At 43.1% G+C, this 23,588-nt stretch overlaps 1 protein-coding gene across 1 annotated transcript; it reads left to right on the forward strand.

The window, feature by feature from the left end:
- Positions 1 to 2,124: 2,124 nt before the first annotated feature.
- Positions 2,125 to 22,610, forward strand: SARAF (store-operated calcium entry associated regulatory factor). Its single transcript, XM_073340191.1, has 6 exons — positions 2,125 to 2,294; positions 7,216 to 7,391; positions 9,372 to 9,777; positions 12,586 to 12,694; positions 16,207 to 16,334; positions 19,680 to 22,610. Exons 1-6 carry the CDS (start codon positions 2,192 to 2,194, stop codon positions 19,703 to 19,705), a joined length of 948 nt encoding a protein of 315 aa, XP_073196292.1. The 5' UTR covers positions 2,125 to 2,191; the 3' UTR covers positions 19,706 to 22,610.
- The last annotated feature ends 978 nt before the right edge of the window (positions 22,611 to 23,588 follow it).

Genomic DNA, 23,588 nt, shown 5'->3' on the forward strand with positions numbered 1-23,588 from the left:
GCTGTGTGTGCCTCCAGGCGGGGGGGGGCCAAGGACACTTGGGCCTAGCACACAGAGCTGCTGCGAGTGCCTCCAGGCAGGGGGGGGGGGGGGGCAAGGACACAGGGGCCTAGTGCGAGGGGGCTTCATCGACACTTGTGGTCTTCCATCCCCTCGAGTTACCTAGTGGCCATGCCCCAGTGTTCCCAACAGAAGGAACAGCTGGTACAAAGCAAAAAAGGCCCTCCATGACCAACATGCTTTTTGAACATGTGTATATTCCAAATCTGTGTCTAGCTCAAGTCCTCAATAAGCAAAACCAATTTACTACGTTTTGCCAAAAACATTTAAGGCTCAGTCCTTCAAGAGGAGGATTGGGTATGGTCTACATTTAAGTTTAATGCAGCAGTTCTCAACTGGGGGTCCAGAGCCCCATGGAGGGCTGCAAGAAGGTTTCAGTGGGTCTGGCAAGCAGGGCTGGCATTGGACTCTATGGGGCCCAGCGCAGAAAGCCCAAACCTGAGCCCCGCCATGGGGGGATGAAGCCAAAGCCCGAGCAACTTAGCTTTACAGGGTACCCTGTGGTGTGGGGCCGTGGTCAATTGCCCTGCTTGGCTGCTTGCTGCCCCCTAATGCCAGCCTGGACTTTTCTATGCAGAAAAACTGTTTTTGTGGCACAGGTGGGCCAGGGAGTTTTTATAGCATGCTGGGGGAAGAAGGGGGCTCAGAAAGAAAAAGGTGGAGAACCTCTGGCTTACTGCATTAGGCACTATATGACCCACAGAAAGTTTACAATATTGAAAAAGTTTATTAACACAAATGAGAGCTATAGTGCATAAATTGGGTCTATAGATTCAGTTGTTAAGACCAGAAGGGATTAAACTGACCTCTTATCTAGTGAATAACACAAGCCACAAAATTTTAACTAATGTGTCCTTTAGCAAGCCCAATAACTTTTGATTGAACAAGAGCATCACTCTTTAGGTATGTCTAGGCTCCAAACAAAGCATGTTCTTAACTCAGGATCGCTAAATTGGGTTAAAACAGCAGAGAAGACTCAACTATTCGGAATTTAACTTGGGTTAGCAGCTCATGTTCAACCCAGGCTGTGTGGCAGGTTTGGCCTTGAGTGCTAGCCCTTGTCTTCCTGCTGTTGTAAGTAACCCAGGTTTTAACCCACACCGTGTAACCAGCTGAGACTGTGACTAAGCCAAGACTCCACTTAGGAGGCCTGGCTGAAAAGACACAGCGTGGGCTCTGGGCACTGCAGCCCTTACATTAAAACGTATGCCCAGGAGGAAGCATGTGTTTTGACCAGCAGGGCTGGAATTAGAGGCCTGTGTGCTGTGGAGGGGCCCCCTGGTCTGAGGGGGCCCCAGGAGCTGTGGGGATTCGCTCAACCCCAGGAAAGGTGCCCTCCATGGGGTGTAATAACCTTCCACTCCTTCAGCCCCACCTGCACCCAACGTTGCTCTTTGCTAACAAAACAACCTGAGGACACAAAATCGCCTCCAGGCACCCTTAACTCTGCCTGTGCCATCCTGCAGCTCCAGCACTGCAGCAGGGCAGAGGCCCAGCCTGGGAGGCACTGGGGTGGTGCTGAACAGCGGGGGAATATGGGAAACAGCTGCAGTACAGAAATCACATGTGCACCTATTAGACATTGCTAAGGCTGAGAGTCTTTCATGGAGGTCACGGATTCCGTGGCTTCCCGGGACTGCCAGGACTTCTGCAGCAGCCGGTGCAGCTGAGCCCAGACGCTGTGGCCAGCTGCACCAGCCCCTGCTGCCCTGGAGCAGCAGCATCTGCTGGAGCCCCCCCGCACCCCCAAGAGCGCCTAAGTTTTAGTTGGCGTATATCGGACAAGTCATGGACAGGTCGGAGCAGTGACTTTTTGTTTATTGCTATGACCCGTTGGAGACTTTTACTAAAAATACCCCTGACTAAATGGCAGCCTTAAACTTTGCCCAGCCAGGCTCACAGCCTCCTCTCCGCCCCTGGGCTCTGCCGGCAGAGGGGAGGCATCAGGACGGGGGCGGAGCCAGGATTGGCCGGACTCCGCCCATATTCTGCGCTGTGGGCAGAACGCAGCAGGGTGCGCGAGCAAGTCAACCGCTCAACAATCACGAGCCAATTAGAGGGCGCGGCTTGCGGGCGCGTGCGCAGTAACGCGAGCTGTCGGGGCCGGGTGACGGCGGGCTGTAGCCGCTGGATGCGCCCTGGCACCGTCATGGCGGCCGGCGGGCGGCTCCTGCTCATATCCCTGCTGCTGCTCCTGAGCGGGCCGGGGCTTGCGCGGGGCTGGGACCAGCCGGGTAAGGACGCGACCCCTCCCCGCGGGGGGCGCGGGAGCCGGGCTGCGTGGGTCTCTCCTGGGCCTTGGCGGGTGGCCGGTCCGCCTGCCCCGGTCTCAGCGCCCCGAGAGGGCGGGAGCCCTCCGTGCCCACGCCCAGCCCTCCTGCGGGCCGAGCCACCGCACGAGCCCTTGTTAACCTGGGAGAGCAGAGGGCACGCGGGGTTGGGAGCCTTGCGCTGACGCTGCCTCGCAGCCCGCCGCTAAGCAGGCGCAGGCCCCGCAGGGTACCAGAGCCGGCAGAAGCAGGTGCTCAGTGCAGGGGAAAACAGGCCAGACCTGGGGAAAACCATCTCCTCCTGGCATGCTCCCGCGTAGTCAGGTAGGTTTACCAAGCGCCCTCAAATTCCCAGCTCTTTATACCCCTCAGCAAACCAGTGATGTCGTTGCCAGGTACTGGCCCCAGCTAAAAACACTGGGACACTGTCACCCTTAGTTCTAGTCTCAATCCAGATGAGTTTTACAACCTCCTTTCTCCCCAAGGCCTTTCCTCCCCTCCTTCCTGTTGATCAACAGGTTTTCCATTCCACCTGCGTTCACATGGGCTTCACTTTTAAGATAACGCTGGTGGGGTGGGAAGGTTTATGTTTGCTCCTTTTAAGACATGTTTTAGAGTGGTTGCCATGTTAGTCTGTATCAGCAAAAACAACAAGGAATCCTTGTAGCACCTTAGAGAAATTAAACAACAAATTTATTTGGGCATAAGCTTTTGTGGGCTAAAACCCACTTCATCAGGTGCTTGGAGTGGAACATACAATAGGGAGGTATAAATACATAGCATATGAAAAGATGGGAGTTGCCTTACCAAGTTCAGTGCTAATGAGCCAATTCAGTTAAGGTGGAAGTGGGCTATTCTCAGCAGTGGACAAGAAGGGGTGGAAATCACTTTTGTAGTGCTAATGAGGCCAATGTAAATGTAAACAAGGTGGCCCAGTTCAAACAGTTAACAAGAAGGTGAGTATCAGCAGGGGGAAGTTAGTTTTTGTAGTGACGCATCCACTCCCAGTCTTTATTCAGGCCTAATTTGATGGTGTCCAGTTTGCAAATTAATTCCAGTTCTGCAGTTCATAGAATCATAGAATATCAGGGTTGGAAGGGACCTCAGGAGGTCATCTAGTCCAACCCCCTGCTCAAAGTAGGACCAATCCCCAATTTTTTTTTGCCCCAGATCCCTAAATGGCCCCCTCAAGGATTGAACTCACAACCCTGGATTTAGCAGGCCAATGGTCAAACCACTGAACTATCCCTCCCCCGCAACAGTTTCTTGTTGGAGTCTGTTTTTGCAGATTTTTTGTTGAAGAATGGCCACTTTTAAGTCTGTTATTGAGTATCCAGGGAGATTGAAGTGTTCTCCTACTGGTTTTTGAATGTTATAATTCCTGATGTCAGATCTGTGTCCATTTATTCTTTTGCTTAGAGACTGTCCGGCCAATGTACATGGCAGAGGGACGTTGCTGGCACATGATGGCCTATATCACATTGGCAGATGTGCAGGTGAATGAGCCCTGATGGTGTGGCTGGTGTGGTTAAAAACCATCTCCAGTCACCTCTGTTAGTCACAGGCCTTCTTTTTATAAACTTCCCCTCACCCAGTGGTTCTCAAGCTATGGCCCACAGGCCGCTTGCAGCCCGATCAGCACAGAGCTGCGGCCCATGTGACAGCCTCAAGGCCATACAGGTAGTATTGGATGTGGCCCCCGTAACACATTGTGGCCCACAATGGTAAATAGGTTGAGAATCACTGCCCTAATCTCATTAGACAGAATACTGGGCTAGATGGACCACTGGACTGACCCATTCAAAAGCACAAGAACAAATCGGCACAGACACACCCCTGGAACCCCGACCTGGGGTATTCTATCGGCTACCCGAGATCCATAAACCTCGAAATCCTGGACGCCCCATCATCTCAGGCATTGGCACCCTGACAGCAGGATTGTCTGGCTATGTAGACTCCCTCCTCAGGCCCTACGCTACCAGCACTCCCAGCTATCTTCGAGACACCGCTGACTTCCTGAGGAAACTACAAGCCATCGGTGATCTTCCTGAAAACACTATCCTGGCCACTATGGATGTAGAAGCCCTCTACACCAACATTCCACACAAAGATGGACTACAAGCCATCAGGAACAGTATCCCCGGTAATGTCACGGCAAACCTGGTGGCTGAACTTCGTGACTTTGTCCTCACCCGTAACTATTTCACATTTGGAGAGAATGTATACCTTCAAATCAGCGGCACTGCTATGGGTACCCGCATGGCCCCACAGTATGCCAACATTTTTATGGCTGACTTAGAACAATGCTTCCTCACCTCTCGTCCCCTAATGCCCCTAGTCTACTTGTGCTATATTGATGACATCTTCATCATCATCATCTGGACCCATGGAAAAGAAGCCCTTGAGGAATTCCACCATGATTTCAACAATTTCCATCCCACCATCAACCTCAGCCTGGACCAGTCCACACAAGAGATCCACTTCCTGGACACTACAGTGCTAATAAGCGATGGTCACATAAACGCCACCCTATACCGGAAACTTACTGACCGCTATTCCCACCTACATGCCTCCAGCTTTCACCCAGGCCACACCACACGATCCATTGTCTACAGCCAAGCTCTAAGACACAACCGCATTTGCTCCAACCCCTCAGACAGAGACAAACACCTACAAGATCACTATCAAGCATTCTTACAACTACAGTACCCACCTGCTGAAGTGAAGAAACAGATTGACAGAGCCAGAAGAGTACCCAGAAGTCACCTACTACAGGACAGGCCCAACAAAGAAAATAACAGAATGCCACTAGCCATCACCTTCAGCCCCCAACTAAAACCTCTGCAACACATCATCAAGGATCTACAACCTATCCTGAAGGATGACCCATCGCTCTCACAGACCTAGGGAGACAGGCCTGTCCTTGCCTACAGACAGCCCCACAACCTGAAGCAAATACTCACCAGTGACCGCACACCACACCACAGAACCACTAACCCAGGAACCTATCCTTGCAACAAAGCCCGTTGCCAACTGTGTCCACATATCTATTCAGGGGACACCATCATAGGGCCTAATCACATCAGCCACACTATCAGCGCTCATTCACCTGCACATCTACCAATGTGATATATGCCATCATGTGCCAGCAATGCCCCTCTGCCATGTACATTGGTCAAACTGGACAGTCTCTACGTAAAAGAATAAATGGACACAAATCAGATGTCAAGAATTATGACATTCATAAACCAGTTGGAGAACACTTCAATCTCTCTGGTCACTCGATCTCTGACCTAAAAGTCGCAATATTACAACAAAAAGACTTCAAACACAGACTCCAAGGAGAGACTGCTGAATTGGAATTGTTTTGCAAACTGGATACAATTAACTCAGGCTTGAATAGAGACTGGGAGTGGATGAATCATTACACAAAGTAAAACTATTTCCCGATGTTTATTCTCTCTCCCCCCCCCCGCCCCAACTGTTCCTCAGACGTTTTTATTAACTGCTGGAAATGGCCCACCTTGATTATCACTACAAAAGGTTTTCTTCTCCCTCCCCCCCACACTCCCCCACTCTCCTGCTGGTAATAGCTCATCTTAAGTGATCACTCTCCTTACAGTAAGAAAAGGAGTACTTGTGGCACCTTAAAGACTAACCAATTTATTGAGCATAAGCTTTCGTGAGCTACAGCTCACTTCATCGGACGCTTATGCTCAAATAAATTGGTTAGTCTCTAAGGTGCCACAAGTATTCCTTTTCTTTTTGTGAATACAGACTAACGCGGCAGCTACTCTGAAACCTCTCCTTACAGTGTGTATGATAACACCCATTTGTTCATGTTCTGTGTGTATATAAATCTCCTCACTGTATTTTCCACTGAATGCATCCAATGAAGTGAGCTGTAGCTCACAAAAGCTTATGCTCAAATAAATTGGTTAGTCTCTAAGGTGCCACAAGTACTCCTTTTCTTTTTGGACTGACCCAGTGTTGCTGTTCTTGTGTATGCATTATTTAGGGTCTGTCTTCAAGTCTCTAAGAGGATTTTACTGTTTTGTTTGATTTCATTTTTTGTCCCCTTGAAAAACTATGATTGTGAGCGTTTGTTTGCTTGTTTGACCTGCATGGTTCATGTATTGTGGTAAATTTCTAGAAGGTGTAAGATACTTGGTGATCCTCATTAGTAGGTGATAGTATGCTTAGTCATCATGATACAGCAAGCATTTAATTTTTGTGTCATTTGGGGATTCTTGACTTGGGGATTGTTCCTGTAGAGTTGGTATGTATAAATTGAAGAGAGCTAGTCTGAAATTAAACTGTTTTACTCGTCTTTCTTTCTTGACGTCTTCAGTTTGTATATTGCTGTCTTGAATTTGAGGGACTGGGACATGGATTGACTAAAGTCATAGGTTTTTCCTCCACTTCCATTTTGTACTAATTTCAGGTTCAGTCATGAGAATTTTTATGGAGTCTATGAAGCAGACTATTTTTTTCTCTTTTTTTAAACAAATTTGTTCATGAGCATCTCTATGGTAAATACACAATCAGGGATTTGCTTTTCACAGAGAAACTATTGCATTGTAACCAAAGGTTCTTGCATAAGCCTGTATGTTTTTGGTGAGGTGCCAGCTGGGCTGTGACATACACAGTAACATCTCTTTGAAAGGAGTAGAACAGAGCTGGGTCCTATTAGCAGGGCCTGTCAGTGTCATAGACTTTCAACCACAATCACATTGTTGCTGGGAGTCTCAAGTGGTTTTTAAAGTGCTCCCTGTTCTGAAAGCACCGTGGCAGGCTGCTTGTGTTAACTATCACATTTACTCTTGTTCTGAAACAAGTTCTTCATGCATGCTAGTTCTGTTAATTTGTGTACTTCCTGTTTCAGGGAGGGTTTTGTTGCGGGAGATCCAAACTCTCACTCTCTACAGAGATGGATATACTACTTCTCGGCGGACATCTCCAGTCCCCCAGTTACAATGTACTGGAGGCACAGCTGGATGTGCATACGTCCCCGCGATTGTTCAGTGTTATAACAAAGGATGGGATGGCTTTGACATACAGGTAGCTTCACTTCAAAGTGCTTGTAAATGAAATGCTAAATATTAAATAAGAATCTCTTTGCACCGACTGAATGAAATTTTCAGCAACCATAAACTAAAAAGAATCACAAGAACATTTCTAAATTATAGTGCAGATTATTCCTTTAATGACTGAGTTTGAGACCCCTGTTTTAAACATTTTACCTTAGGGCCAGTGGCAGTCCTCAAATCATTCCAGCGGCTAATAATGTCAGAGAAAAGAAAACTTTTATATTGTATTTTTTATTTTGAATTTTGTAGAAATAATAAAACTATCATACAACTTTATACAATTCTTCGCCTGCCAGAGAGTTTTTAGTGTTTCCCAGACACCTGGCAACACTTCAGTTCTGTCAGGTTGTTGATATTAGGTCTCAGTGACTGAAACCTTCAGGATTACAATAAGGTGTGCATCAGATAGTTGTGCTGGGTATTTTGACTTGTTTATATTCATTGTGGGGGGAGGGGAAGTGACAGTGCCTGACTCTGCCCAGTGATTAGTGATGGTATCTCTGTCCCTCTCCCCCAGCCAGTGGGAGCTGCGGGGGGCAGCGCCTGCAATAGACAGAGCCAGCTGCATGGGTCTCTCTTCCACAGCCGCAGTGGGGAGGTTCTCGGGCTGCAGACGCCTGTGGACCGGGACTTTGAGGCCCCTGGTTTAAAAGCACAGTTTTAAAGGGACATTGTCTGTTAGTTTACACCCCAAACTTAAATTTTGTTTTAAAGAACACTTGTCCAGTCAAATTTGAGCCAAATGTTGGGTTTCTTAAAATACACTTCCTAAAATCAAAGACCAATACAAAAGTCTCCATATTACCCATCTCTTTCTTTAGTGTAAAAATAAGATCTTGTCTACATGAGAAAGTTGCAGCAGTTTAACTTAATTATTTTTAAACTGAGTTAATTAAAATAGTGCAAGACCATTTATGGACACCCTTATTTTGGCTTTGCTAAAACAATTTGCCAATCAATTTATGCTAAACCTGAAACAAGGCATTCTGTAACCAAACACAGAGGTTTGTACCATCTTAGCTAAACTGATTTTTAAAACCAATTTAAGGTAAACTGCTGCAACTTTCCCTTGTAGACAGGCTCATAGAAATATCTGAAAGTCAGATCTTTAAACCACATTTTTGCTTGAAATTTTAATATGTTATCCAATTGTCGAAAGTTTGGGTAATAGCAAAATAGGTTTCTGCGGAAGAAAAGCTGAAATGGGAGTCTTGGCAATAGAAACACTGAAAGATCTTGGTATTACTTTGTAAATTCGGTCGAACATGGATTTATAATTGCACGTGTCATTCTGAATTGTTTCTTCAGGAATTAACTATTTAAATCTTGCTAAAACTATATGTGCCCTATGGCTAAGGCCATTTTTTTGTTTGATGAGATAGGCACTTCTTTAGGAGTTGCATTTATGACTTTCTTTACAGAATGCTTTCATTACATCATGGTTTCTGATCCAGCAATTTAATCTATGTGGGCAACCCTTCTGTCTCACTTACGTCAATGGAGCGCCACCTGGATACAACAGTCTGTTGACATGGATCAGATTGCAGGATTGGAGCCTTGATTAGTATTTCATTGTAACTACCACCCAGTTTTCTTGTGGGGGACACTTATCTAAAACATTTTAAAGGCTATTGCTTTTTTTATTACATGATACTCTGCAGTATTCTATAAAGATGAATGCTTAGAAAAACCTGACGTGAACTACTGAACCTTTGTCTTTTAAAGTTACAATTGCTTTACTTTTTGAATGTTCCGTTTCTCTAAGTTAAAGGTTCATGAATCTTGATAGCTAACTTAAAATACAAATGTCCAGAAGCTCTCCTAATTACTGTTTTTAAATGATTTGATTAATTATTACTATATTTCACTACATATATAGGAAAGTAAACAAAAGTCTACTCTCACCAACCAGGAAATGGTTACTACTTTGAATTTTGTTTACCAATTTCAGTGGGAGTGTAAGGCAGACTTGGACAACTCCTATCGCTTTGGAAGAATCGAAGTGAGCTGTGAAGGCTATGATTATCCAGATGACCCTTACATCTTAAGGGGATCTTGTGGTTTGCAGTATGGGTTAGAGTTAACCGAGGAAGGCCAAAGAAAAGCTCAGAACTTTGGTGGAAGCTTTAGCTCCAACTATTACCAGTCAAGTAAAGTGAATTCTCAGGATTCCTCTGATTCTGCTGCTGGAGTGATTGTCATAATAGTACTTCTGTTCCTTGCTTATGGATGTTACAAGCTATTCCTCAGTAATCAGCTGCCTCAACAGGATTTCTCTAACGGTGATGGATACTCTAGGACATCTTGGCAGAATAGTCAGACACCACCTCCTCCTGGTTTTAAATCCAGCTTCACAGGTATGGTTCTAAGCTTGTTGTAGTGTTAGAAATAAAAAGCAATGTGGTATTGCTCTGGCTTCAGCAAATGTGGGCGGAAATAGTTTAAAAAACAAAAAAAAAGTCTTCATGCATTGCTGAGTGTGAATGTCAGTTATGGGGCCACAAAAACAACAAGGAGCCCAGTAGCACCTTAAAGACTAACAGATTTATTTGGGCTTTAAGGTGCCACTGGACTCCTTGTTGTTTTTTGTGGATACAGACTAACATGGCTACCCCCTGATACTTGACACCAGTTATGGGGCCCACAGTCATGATTTCATTATTAAAGTTGCAACTAGCTTTCTACTATACTCTTTAGAGGAGACTTTCAAAGGCGCAAATGGATGTTAGGTGCCCAACTCCCACTGACCCTCAAAGAGAATTGGATGACTGGCTGCCCTTTGTCTTTGAAACTCTCGCGTTATTTTTAACAAACTTAACTTTTTTCAAAGCAGTCCTTTTAGTATGAAACTTCATATTTATTTGGTCAGAGTAGGAGAAGGGGGTTGGTCACAACTTGAAAGGAATCAAACATTTTGAGTAAAATTATTTTTTATGTGGGATGCCATTGTGCTAGGTGTTTAAATACAGAAAAAAGATAGTCCAGTGCTCCAAAGTTTATAAACTTAAATATAAGGAAAGAGATACCAGATGGATACAGACAGACCCACAGGGGAACACAAGGAAACAATGCGATAACATTGGACAACATGATAGGCAGTGGTCTCAGCAGATCAGCAGCCCAGCCATTGTCAAGTTTTTTGAAGGCTTCATGGCAAAGGGAGGTTTTGAGGAGGGAGTTGAAGGTGGATAATGAGTTACAGTAGAACCTCAGAGTTACAAACACCAGAATTATGAACTGACCAGTCAACCACACACCTCATTTGGAACCGGAAGTACAGAGTTGGGCAGCAGCAGAGACCTAAAAAAAAAAAAGGCAAATACAGTAGAGTGTTAAATGTAAACTACTTTTTTTTTAAAAAAAAAAGGGAAAGAAGCATTGTTTTTCTGCATAGTAAAATTTCAAAGCTGTATTAAGTCAATGTTCAGTTGTAAACTTTTGAAAGAACAGCCATAACATTTTTGTTCAGAGTTAGAAACAACCTCCATTTCTGAGGTGCTCATAATTCAGAGGTTGCACTGTAGTTGTGCGGATGTTTACAGGGAGTGCCTCCCAAGTGTGTGGAGAAAGCATGACAGTGCTTGTTTGAAAATCTAAGTAGTGGGCAACGGAGGCCGGCATCATTGGCTAATCGGAAGTGGGAGTCAATCTTTCAATACTGAATGAGAAGTAGGGTAAGGATAAATCAAGTGGAACCTTGAAAATTTAGTGCTGTGAAATAGTGTGGTGGTGAGCGCTTTTATATGTATGTTAATGGAACTTGTGCTCTTAAATTCCATAAGAGCTTTTTGCAAAATCTGTTCCCATTTGCTTATTCTGGAATTTCTAAACCATGTGTCTGTGCCGTGTGCCCATTAGTACCCTGGTGAGTTCCTACTGCACACCAATGGCTATTGTTATCATTATTATGTATTTGTATTGTGAAGCACCTACAAAATCCAGCCGTGACCAGGACCCTACTGTGCTAGGTGTTGTCAAGCACAGAGCAAAAAGTCATTTTCTTCTTCCATCCTATTCCTTATCATCCAGGTTTAGCCAAGGTCCCTGTCCTTGCCAGGGCCAATAGATTTCAGACATGTTAGGAAATTTTCCCTGTTGTAAAAAAATTTTCTTTAACTCTTATCTCAAATACTTTATTGATCCCCACCCCTCCCCCCCCCACCCCTTGGACTACTATGTCATAACATGCCTGTGAAGTTTCTGGCAGATTGGTTTAGATTGGAGTTCAGGGGGAGTTTAGACTGCCTTCTCTGATTACTTCCCTTTTTATTGTTTATTTTTAGTGATTATGAATATGTTTATCTCTGGAGTTAGTTTAGAGTGCAGTTCTATTCTAAAAAGTGACTGTAAATGACATAGTGAAATTCCACGTTGCCTCTGATTCCAGGTTAAAAGGCTTCTGCTAACAATTAAAAATATGCCTTTTTCTAACTGATGATTCTGCATGTTCAACCAGAGATTTAAGTCGAGCTGGGTTTCCCCTGACTCATGCATCACCAATAATGAAGATTTTGCAATCTGATCTTGGTTAACAGTTCTGTTAACATGCACTTGAGACAGAACTACCAGGAGAAAAATGTGGTATTGTTGTTTTAGTCATTAGATTGAGAACATACTACTCAACATACGCAGTTACTCAAAATGGCAGCAAATCTGTTGAGTGAGAAGACTGGGAGGCAGTGTGGCCTAATATATAAGGCACTGAGCAAGGTTTTGTTCCCAGCTTTGCCACTGACCTGCTATGTGATCTTGAACATGTTGCTTCACCCTTGTTTCACCTTCCATACTTTATCTGTCTTGCCTGTTTAGAGTATAAGTTCTTTGGGGCAGGGACTATCTCTTAATGTGTTCTTGTGCAATGTCTAGTAACAAAGAGACCCTGATCTTGGATGGGGGCACTAAGCATTACTGTAATACAATTATTAAACAGAAGGTGCCATTTTTTAATGTAATCACTTTCCAGAGCAGAACTGCTCCCTGAAGCTCTTCAAATGGGGATTGAGCCACTGAAGGATTAAAGTCCATTGAAGTCAGTCTCACAGTTAGTTCTTTGTTCAAATAATTCTTTTGTATGACTCTAAGGATGGCATGATGGTAAATTTGCCATTGACTCAAAGTTGATGATTGTTTTTTTTTTTTGTTTTTCATTTGCAATTTGAATTAAGGAGCTGGTGGTTTTGGTGGCGGTTCCAGTTCTGAGGCCAGTTCAGGACCAGGGTTTTGGACTGGACTTGGAACAGGAGGCCTACTAGGATACTTGGCTGGTAGTCAAAGGTAAGCACTACGCTCGCTCTCTCCTTCCCTGTTCCCAGTAGTCTGTCCTCCTCGTGGTGTACGCTTTACCTAGCTACAAAATATTCACATTGCTTCTGGATTTGAGCTTGCAGCATCCTGCATCATCCAAGCTGCAAAATTCTGCCACGGTAGCAGTTCCCAGTTGGAAGCTGAAGCTTCAGCAGATGGGGCATTTTAAAAGGGTTCTTTAATACTGGTTTTGTATTTTGTATTGCCTACCACTGTAGCTTGTTTCGATGAACTGCAAATTAAAAAAATTGTATAAACAAGTTGTATGGAATATCTCCACTGTCATAGCTAAAAGCATTAAGAATAGAAGCAATTGTAAATTAGTAGGGCAGTTGATTAATTGCTGTTAACTCATGCGATTAACTCAAATTAATCGCAGTTTTAATTGCACTGTTAAACAATAGAATATCAATTGAAATTTATTAAATATTTTTTGATGTTTTTCTACATTTTCAAATGTATTTATTTCAATTACAGCACAGAATACAAACCGTAGAGTGCTCACTTTATATTATTTTTTATTAAATATTCGCACTGTAAAATAATAGTATTTTTCAATTCACTTCAGAAGTACTGTAATGTGATCTCTTAATCGTGAGAGTGCAACTTACAAATGTAGATTTTTTTTTTTTTGTTACATAACTGCACTCAAAACAATATTAAAACTTGAGAGGCTATAAGTCCACTCAGTCCTACTTCTTGTTCACCCAATCACTCAGACAAACAAGTTTGTTTACATTTACGGGAGATAATGCTGCCCGCTTATTTACAGTGTCACCTGAAAGTGGGAACAGGCATTCGCATGGCACTTTTGTAGCTGGCATTGCAAGGTATTTACGTGCCAGATATGCTAAACATGCGTATGCTCCTTCATGCTTCAGCCACCGTTCCAGAGGACATGCTTCCATGCTGATGACACTTGTTAAAAATATAATGCATTAATTAAATTTGACTGAACTCCTTGGGGCAGAATTGTCTCTCTCCGGCTCGTTTTAATCATAGAATCATATAATATCAGGGTTGGAAGGGACCACAGGAGGTCATCTAATCCAACCCCCTGCTCAAAACATGCATCGATCCGCACTGCTTTGGATAGTTATCAAGCAAAATCCATCATCAGCATGGACGCATGTCCCCTGGAATGGTGGTAAAAGCATGAAGGGACACGAATCTTTAGTGCATCTGGCACATAAATATCTTGTGATGCCAGCTACAACAGTGCCTTGCGAACGCCTGTTCTCACTTTCAGGAGACATTGTAAACAGGGAGCAGGAGCATTATCTCCTGAAAATGTAAACATACTTGTTTGAGCGATTGGCTAAACAAGAAGTAGGACTGAATGGACGTATAGGCTCTGAAGTTTTACATTGTTTTATTTTTGAATGCGGGGTTTTTGTACCTAATTCTACATTTAAGTTCAACTTTCACGATAAAGAGATTTCACTACAGTACTTGTATTAGGTGAATTGAAAAATACTATTTCTTTTGGTTTTTACAGTGCAAATATTTGTAATCAAAAATAAAGTATTCTGTGTTGTAATTGAAATCAATTTATTTGAAAATGTAAAAAACATCCAAAATCTTTAAATAAATAGTATTCTATTGTTTAACAGCGCAATTAATTGCATGATCGCAATTAATTTTTTTAATCACATGACAGCCCTATAAATTAGCCTTTATTCTTAATTTTATCTCCCCTGAAGTCACTTTGGGCTGGTTCCTGCTCTGCTGTGACATCCAGGATGCACCATTCTGAGACATTATGGGAAGCCAAATTCCAAGGGGTTCCAGTACATGGACTAGTCTCTCCATCTCATATACCATGAATAGAAATCCAAGTGGCATGATTCTACAAAGGACTTTTACTTAAATATTACTTTGTACAAAGTAACAGGCAAAAATCTGTTTTACAATAATAAAGTAATTTAAAGAGCTGAGCCCTCATCTGCCATTCACATTTGAAATGTTTATTTAAAAATCAAAACATTTTTGTAAACTCTACCAAACAGCCTAGTAGGATTAGCAACAGTTACCATTTTAGTGGGATTTTATAGGTCTTCAGGGACTCTGCAGAGCTCAAACTGATCTTGCACGGGAGTGTTTTGTTTATCAAGTGACTGGGCTACCTACAGATATGCCAACTCACCATTTATTGGAATATAGTAATATATGGGGCTGTGTGTATTTACCTACTCTTTAAGGAACAAAAATTGGGATACAAACTGATAAAAACTTCATGACTCTAATACGAAACATGCTGGAATGCACTGAAGTTTCAGTCTACTTTGAAAAGTGATTGGGAGGGAGCTGGAGGAGACAAACTGGCAGCTCTGCAGAAAAAACAGTTTGGGAGCAGAGACCAATTCTGATGTACAAGGAGCAACAGAATCCAGCTGACACTCTTAGCTCTGAAGGGCTAATAGAAGTAAAAGCAGCAAAGCTAGCAGACATGACTGAATACACACAGGATGAAGATTTCTTCAGCAGGAAGAAACAGAAATGTTTACAGTGTCACTCTTCAGAGGAGAATGGCTTGTTGAAGTAACTGAAGTCACCCCTTTAGGGCTCCTAGGATGTTTTAAATATCTGCTTGCCCTTTTTTTTTAAACTTTATACTGGTCTAAACACCAGGAAATTTGTATATAGAAAAGAAGTGCTTTTTGACTTCAGTTGGAGCTCTTGGGTGCTCAGAATGCTGGAAATTTGAGTCACTTATTTAGTGGCCTAAATAAGTATTTAAGAGCCTAACTTTAGCTTCCTGTCTTACAACAGATTTTAAGCCAACATTTTCAAACTTGTGAAAGCACATACCACTGTCCCCAAGTACCATAGTAGCTTTGTTCCATTAAAAAACTCTTCTTTCCCCATGTTCTGACAAGAATAAGAAGAAATTGTGATCCAAACTTAGAGTGAAGGAGCAGACGTTAGATTTTCAAAAAGTCGGAATCTCCTGTCTCTAGAGGTTGAGAATAAACTGAAGTGCGATGAGTCAAAGATCATGAATTTTACTCCGTCTCTCTCTTCACACCTGTATTGCAGTTGCTCATATCTTCTCTAGTAAAATGTCCTAGAGATACTTGAAAGTACTTTTTTTTTTTTTGTTAACATTACATGAATGTAATAGAAGAACAAAGGAATTGCCAGACTGGATCAAAAATCTAGTCCAGTTTCTGACAATACTCAGCATCAGATTCTTAGGAAGGTGCAAGAAACCTCGTAATCCCTAGGAATTAGATACTGGTTAAATCCTGAAGCATGCGGTTTAATATCTCTTCCAAAACTTGTTAGCTCTGAAAAACCTTGTTGTTCATGTATATATCCAATTCCTCTTTGCATCTTGCTATGTTTTAGGCCTAAAAATAAGTAAAATGGGTGCAATTGTATTTTTCTACTCATATCTGCCTTTTTAAAAAAGATGCTTTGCTTTGGATGCTAATACCTTCTTAAATAGTGACCTTTCTTTAATTCTTTTCTTTTCTCAGGGCACAACCACGTTCCTCATATTTTCCGTATGCCAATCCATACGCTGGTCCCACTGCTTCTCCTCCTCCAGGCGGAAATTCAGGTGGCTCTACGGGGCCTCATACCTCAGGGACAAGAACTGCTTCTGGTAAGGCAAAAACTGTTTTATCATCCTGTGGCTCCTCAAGAGATTTTGGGGCTGATCCAAAGCACATTGAAATGAATAAACGGACTACCATGGATTTTAGTGGGCTTAGGTTTTATTTTGCCCAGGAGGAGTGGATCCAAACATATTGCTGAGATGTTCTCCATAAAGTTCCTTGAATGTGTGTGAACTTCCTACTGTACATAGCTTCTTTCCCAAAGTATTATTCGTTAAATAACCGAAATGCCAAATTAGAGAGACAAGGTGGGAGAGGTAATATCTTTTCCTGAGACTGACACATCTACATGCATGAAGTGCCAAATGACCTTCCAAGACTGCCACCTCCAGCTCTTTAATGACCATGTTCAGGAATTCAAACTTTGTACGTAGAATCATAGAAGTGCTGGGCTGGAAGGGATCTCAAGAAGTCACCTAGTCCATCCTGCCCACACTGAGGCAAGATTAGTATTCCTAGAACATCTGACAGGTATTTGTCCAACCTGTTCTTATAAACCTCCAATGACTGGGATCCTACAACCTCCCTTGGAAGCCTATTTCAGTGCTTAACTATCCTTGTAGTCAGAAAGTTTTTCCTAATATCTAACTTGAATCTACCTTGCTGCAAACCAAACTAAGTACTTCTTGGTGGACATGGAGAACAATTAATCCCCATCATCCTTATAACAATCTATTACATATATGAAGGCTTTATTGTGTCCCCCCTCAGCCTTCTCTAGACTACAGTAGTTGACTTGATTAAATCATAGAATCATAGAATATCAGGGTTGGAAGGGACCTCAGGAGGTCATCTAGTCCAACCCCCTGCTCAAAGCAGGACCAACCCCCAATTAAATCATCCCAGCCAGGCCTTTGTCAAGCCTGACCTTAAAAACTTCTATGGAAAGAGATTCCACCCCTCCCTAGGTAACACATTCCAGTGTTTCACCACCTTCCTAGTGAAAAAGTTTTTCCTAATATCCAACCTAAACCTCCCCCACTGCAACTTGAGACCATTACTCTTTGTTCCGTCATCTGCTACCATTGAGAACAGTCTAGAGCCATCCTCTTTGGAACCCCCTTTCAGGTAGTTGAAAGCAGCTATCAGATCCCCCCTCATTCTTCTCTTCGGTGGACTAAACATCCCCAGTTCCCTCAGCCTCTCCTCATAAGTCATGTGTTCCAGTCCCCTAATCATTTTTGTTGTCCTCCGCTGGACTCTTTCCAATTTTTCCACATCCTTCTTGTAGTGTGGGGCCCAAAACTGGACACAATACTCCAGATGAGGCTTCACCAGTGTCGAATAGAGGGGAACGATCACATCCCTCGATCTGCTGGCAATGCCCCTACTTATACAGCCCAAAATGCCATTGGCCTTCTTGGCAACAAGGGCACACTGTTGACTGATGTCCAGCTTCTCGTCCACTATAACTTTTCTGCAGAACTGCTGCCGAGCCATTCGGTCCCTAGTCTGTAGCGATGCATTGGATTCTTCCATCCTAAGTGCAGGACTCTGCACTTGTCCTTGTTGAACCTCATCAGATTTCTTTTGGCCCAATCATCTAATTTGTCTAGGGCCCTCTGTATCCTATCCCTACCCTCCAGTGTATCTACCACTCCTCCCAGTTTAGTGTCACCTGCAAACTTGCTGAGGGTGCAATCCATACCATTCTCCAGATCATCAGTCCTGGGATGCTGAACTGAATGCCATCACTGGCAGAATCATTCTCCTTCAAATCCTTTGTGGTGTAAAGTTAATGGGGGTAAAGAAGGCAGCCTAGGGCCTGCAATACCTAAGTAGCCAGTGGTTTGCAGATGTTTAGAAAGAAGCGGGGCCATCGCTCCTTGCACAGCAAGCAATTCTCTCCCACACACACATGCATTAGCATGGGAACGGCCACCCGGAACAGACAATAATTCACCCAGACCAGTATCCTGTTCATCCCAAGGACTAATGGCACCATCAGAGGGAGGCTAAAAACCCTGTAATATACATAGTTATGTGATGTGATATACTATGAAGTAAAGTTTCCTGTTCAGCTTATGCCCTGAAAGAGAAAAATGGATAGCTCTTGTATTTTTGTCCTTGTAAGTCCAATTCAGAAGGCTCTCTGTATTCATATAAACATCTAATCCCTTTCTTTTCATGTACTAAGCTATTTGCCTCAGTAACATGCACCAATGAGTTCCACGGATTCATCGTCTGTTGATTAAACGAACCACCAACTACCCTATATCTCACAAATCCCCATGGCTAATGCCAGATGCTCAAAACCATATGAAAAAGTGGAGTTCTTAGCTTGCCAATGCCAGAGTCAGATATAGCCCTGACAGTTCTGAGATACCCAGGATTAAAACGGTCCCTAGCCCCAGATGTCACACTGCTATTTTGTAACTGCTCCAGGACTTAAAATAGCACACCCTGGCCCTCCTACGAGAATAACTGTCTGTCTCTGGAGATCTATAACTGGCCTTTCATTTCAGTGGCCACTGTGAAGGCTGAAGGCATCCATGAAGTATGGGTAATATAATATATATACGGTCTAGCATATATTTTAGGTGGATGCCTGACAGCATTTGGACAACTTGTAGCCAGCTCATCCCTAGTTTCTCTGCTTACCTGCCAAAGGTTACATTAGACTCGGTACCTTTTCCCTTTCCAAATGAGACTAGAAACATGTCCAGAGTCTGACACAAGGGTTGCTGTGAAGAGAAGGGGTGTGTGTGTGTGTGTGTGTGTGTGTGTATTTATTATACATATCTCTCACACACACACACACACACCCTCCCCCACCCCCCATGGAAAGGAGCAGGAACATGGCAGAACATCTTTTTGGTAAGTTTCTACTGAAGCAGGCCTGAGTCACACAGCTCAGACTTGGATCTGAGCCTGCCCAGTGTCCAGCGGGTGTTTGGATGGGAGCCAGTCTCTATTCCTTAGTCTACCTGCTAAGCCAAGGAAAACTGATCATCAGTTTATTAATTTTTAACTTGTTCAAATAGTTGTACAGTTTGTGTTGCATGGGGTCTATATGTATTACTGCCACAGGCTACGCCTACGCTGCCCTGCAGTTAGAGCTATAAGCGCACACTGGCAAGCTGCTCTGTAACTCTGCCACGTGGCTGCTGTGGGGCATGAACCAAAAGGTACTCACTTCCCACCAATGAAGTCCCCTTTGACCAAATAAGTTAATGTGAGCTAGGTACCTTCCAGCTCACGCCTGCAGCATCCACACAGGGGACTTACAGTGCAGCCCGCCAGTGCAATCTGCAATTCACACCCCCACAGCACGCCATGTGGGGCCACAGAGACAAGCCCTTAGATCTCATGATTGTCTTTTTCCTTTGCAGGCTTTGGAGGCACAAAAAGGAGATGATGATCTTAGTTCCCTGGCACAGTTGCAGTTAAATACAGTTAAATATGTTAAATACAGTTAAATATGGAGCTTCAGTTTTAAAAATTATTGAAATCCTTCTTCATAGAACATATGGGCTGGGTGTTGAGTTAGAAATATCTCCATAGCTTAGAGTTTATTTTAATAAGATGCTCCTTGGATTTGGATGTTGTAGATGTTGTGCTTTGGAGATCCATTTTGAAAAAAAAATGGAGATAGTATCAGTGAGCAGATACTGCTCTTGGTGGTGAGAAAAGTGGTTTTTTTGGTTGGTTGTGTTTTTTTGTTTTTGTTTTTTTTATGTGTTCAGACTAAAGTCTATATGACTGCGTGGGAGAGGAATGAATGAATAAATATATGCAATAACTTTTTCATAGCCCTAACAGAGAGGTTGGATACTATCCTCGTTTAGAGATTTAGCAGGTATCAAAACATATTCTATTTTCCTATAATAAAAACACAAAGGGATATCTTTCCAATCTTTAGTATTTTAGTGATCTGGCAATGGTACCTGTTCCAGTCTTCCAAAATAACTAGCTTAACCATGCCCTAGGAGCCAATTCTTTTCAACCAGGGTTTCTCAGTGTTTGTGCTTCAGCATCTGCAAGCCAATGTTAGACAATTCCATGGGACGCTAGCAAACTTGGTAATAAACGTTCCAGCTCATCTTCTCAGAAGATATTATTGAAATCAGTGGAAGAGAAAGGAGCCTAAATATCTTTGAGGATCTGGACCTCAGTGCATAATGAAGCCTGGCATGTAAGGAATTGTTCACTTCAGTGCTGTTTTCTGAAGATCCATTTGGGCTCTCTTTCACTTATAGAATTGATGTGTGTTACAGTAACAGTGAATTCAGTTAATCGTATATGCAGGCATTGTCCATAATTGTAGGAGTGCAAAAAAAAATAGTGTTCTTATGTTCAGGACTCTTTCTGCCTTTGTCCCACATGTAATGGGGATCTTGGCATCAACGTTGAGGCCTGAAGGTTGCATATTTGAACGCTTACTTGCTTTATGATTCATCCTTGAAATGACGTGACTTATGTGCATTATTAGGTATTTTGTTTTTTAAGTATATATCCACAGGTTCATCTAACACTGGGTGTCTTAGCCTAGATAAGGAGCTACTGGCCATTGCCTTTAATTCCAAATCTTGTCAGAGCAGATTGATGTGGTGTTAAATGCTTATGGCCACAGCTGTCTTGTCTATAGTAGGGCTCCAGATGTTTCAACCATGGCTGTTAGCTATGGTGGAAAGTTCTTAGCAGAAAAATCCTTGGTGCAGACAAAGCTTATGCCTCAGCCACCATCCTTCCTTTAGAGAGAACTGGCCAGGACTCAACTGGTTGGGAGTGACCACTATAATTTGACAAAGAGCATTGCTGCCCCTATTCAAAAACTAAAATGTCGTCCTCCAAAGCACAGCAGACCTTGAGACTGAGCCCAGAACGTGAATCAGGTCTCCTAGGATATGTCTACATCGAGGCTTGGTGGTGTGATTCATAGCACAAGTACCTACTTGCTTGAGCCAAATTAGTGAGAGGTCTAGCACACTAAAAATAGCAGTGTGGATGCTACAGCGCAGGTGGTAGCTCAGGCTCAGACCCAGGGGTCAGGGGGGCTTGGACTAGAGCAACCAGCCAATGCTCTAATAGCCATATAGATATTTTTTAGTGCACCAGCTTGAGCGCTAAAATCACACCTTCAAACTGCAGTTTAGACATACCCCTACAGAGCTGTGTCTGAGCTGGTTTTGCAGATTTTGTTTTTAAAAATGTTGTAGCCTTTTTCTGTAGCATGGACTCTGTGGCCCTTCGGCATTGCTTTCTGATGCTATTTTGGAACTACCAATGATGGGCCCTGTGGGAGCTTCCCCTAGCCTCCTCACATCATGGGTTGGATCTGGGAAGGGAAGAGAAGCTGCTTTAAAAAGCAAAGAAGTAGGATCCTCTAAGGACCCCTGGAAGAATGAAGAGAATAATATGACACTGAGGCCAGATATACACTAGAAACTCTTGATGGTATAGTAATGGCAGTTCGAATGGTAATTTTTTTTAGTGACATTTCTATACCAGCAAAAGCCCTAGTGTAGACATGGCTTCAGGGCTACTAAGCGCAAAAAGAAAAATATAACCACAACTATTATTAAGCACAAATGCAATTGTTTAAGATTATTTTGCCTGAGTTTGGGGCTTGTTTCATGCAAGAAGACTAAATTTATAAGAATCCTATTAACCAAGAAACTATTCAGAATGTGGAACTGACACTAAAAGATAGAACATTACTACAAATTTGGGACTTCTTCACCATCTGAGAGATCTGGATCTGCTTTCGGCTGGACTAGTGGGGACCAAGACTACTGCAGGAACATCACATTCAGGCTTTGGCTTGTTCATTACTGATCCTGACAGCCAAAGAAGGAACACTGTTTAAAAAAAAAAAAAAAAAAAAACTCTTAACTGTCTGGGTGTGAGACACTCACCTGTATACAGCCAGAAAGACATAACTGATCTGGCCGGGTGGGCAGGTACAGGTATGGGAGTTTTGCTGTTTAGAGCTACCCGAGGACCACATGGTTGCTGGGGGAGAGGAATTGAGCAGGTTCATTTTCTCTCTGTCTAGAGAACAGAATAAACTTTAAAATAGGGAGAGAGAATTAGTCTTACTGTTGTCTTGCTAGAATGCCTGTGTAATTATCTTAGCTCTAAGGTAGTGTGAGGAGTAGTAAATGGTAGCAAGGGTTGATAGCTTTTTTTGGTGGGGCTTTTGGTTTTGTTGGCCAAGTAGAGTGAAGTAGCTTATTTTTACTTCACCTTCTTGATATTTTTTTATCTGTGTATCATGCCATTTAATTTGTAATTATTTTCTCATTAAAATGTAATGTATAGTTTAGCTCTTTTAGCACTTTGTTTCCTTGCTATGCAAGATAAATATCCATTATCATAGAACTGTCTGGGAGGAGTTTGAATTCTGTGCCTGGCTTAGAAATACATAATGTTGTATATAACATGCTTCAGATAATGCTTTGATTTGTATTTTGAATATTTCTTGTGTATTTGTTCTGATGTGTAACCTTGATGACCCTGATGTTTCTACAGCCCTACCAACCTATCCATTGACTTATTTTTATTAAATCAACAAAGTGGCAGGGCAAAAGCAAACAATTACTGGGGGGATGTACTGTTTCAAAACCAAGTACGTACACTGTATCTAAACCCTAGATCAGTGGTTCTCAAACGATTTTTTTCGTGGACCACTTGAAAATCGCTGAGGGTCTTGGCAGACTACTTAATGATCTTTCCAAATGTTTTGTACCATTAGCTAACTATTGTAAAGCACTTTGGATAAAAGCGCTATATAAAAAAAACTTAATTATTAACTTTTTTTGTTCTGCAAATAAAAGCACACAACTCATATTTTAATATCCGTAGTCTTACCTTTCTAATGCGATGGATGTGCCCTCTCTCCCCTGCAACGGCAGCCCCCAAGCTGGGGCTGGGAAGGCGGGAGGTCTCTCCCACACTGCAGCAGCCCCCGAGCTGGGGCTTGGAAGAAGCTGGGGGGGTCTCTCCCCCGCCACAGAGCTGAGGCTGGGAAGGAGGGCCATCTCTCTCTGGCAGCCGCAGCCCTGGAGTTGGGGAAAGTTGCCTCTTTCTCTGGCCGCTGGAGCCTGCATGTCCCAAATTCTCCCCACCCCCTCTTCTCACCCCACTGGCCCCTCCCACCTACCCCCTTGTGACCACCAAGGCCACCACCTTATCTTACATGTGAGTCTTCTCCAAGGTCCAGGCACCTAATTAGTGGAGCCACACCTGCGTGGCTCCACTAATTAGGTGCGTGGCCCTTCATTCTCTTGTGTGCAGCT

Source organism: Lepidochelys kempii, chromosome 4, assembly GCF_965140285.1.
Source record: "Lepidochelys kempii isolate rLepKem1 chromosome 4, rLepKem1.hap1, whole genome shotgun sequence".
Classification (NCBI taxonomy): domain Eukaryota; kingdom Metazoa; phylum Chordata; order Testudines; family Cheloniidae; genus Lepidochelys; species Lepidochelys kempii.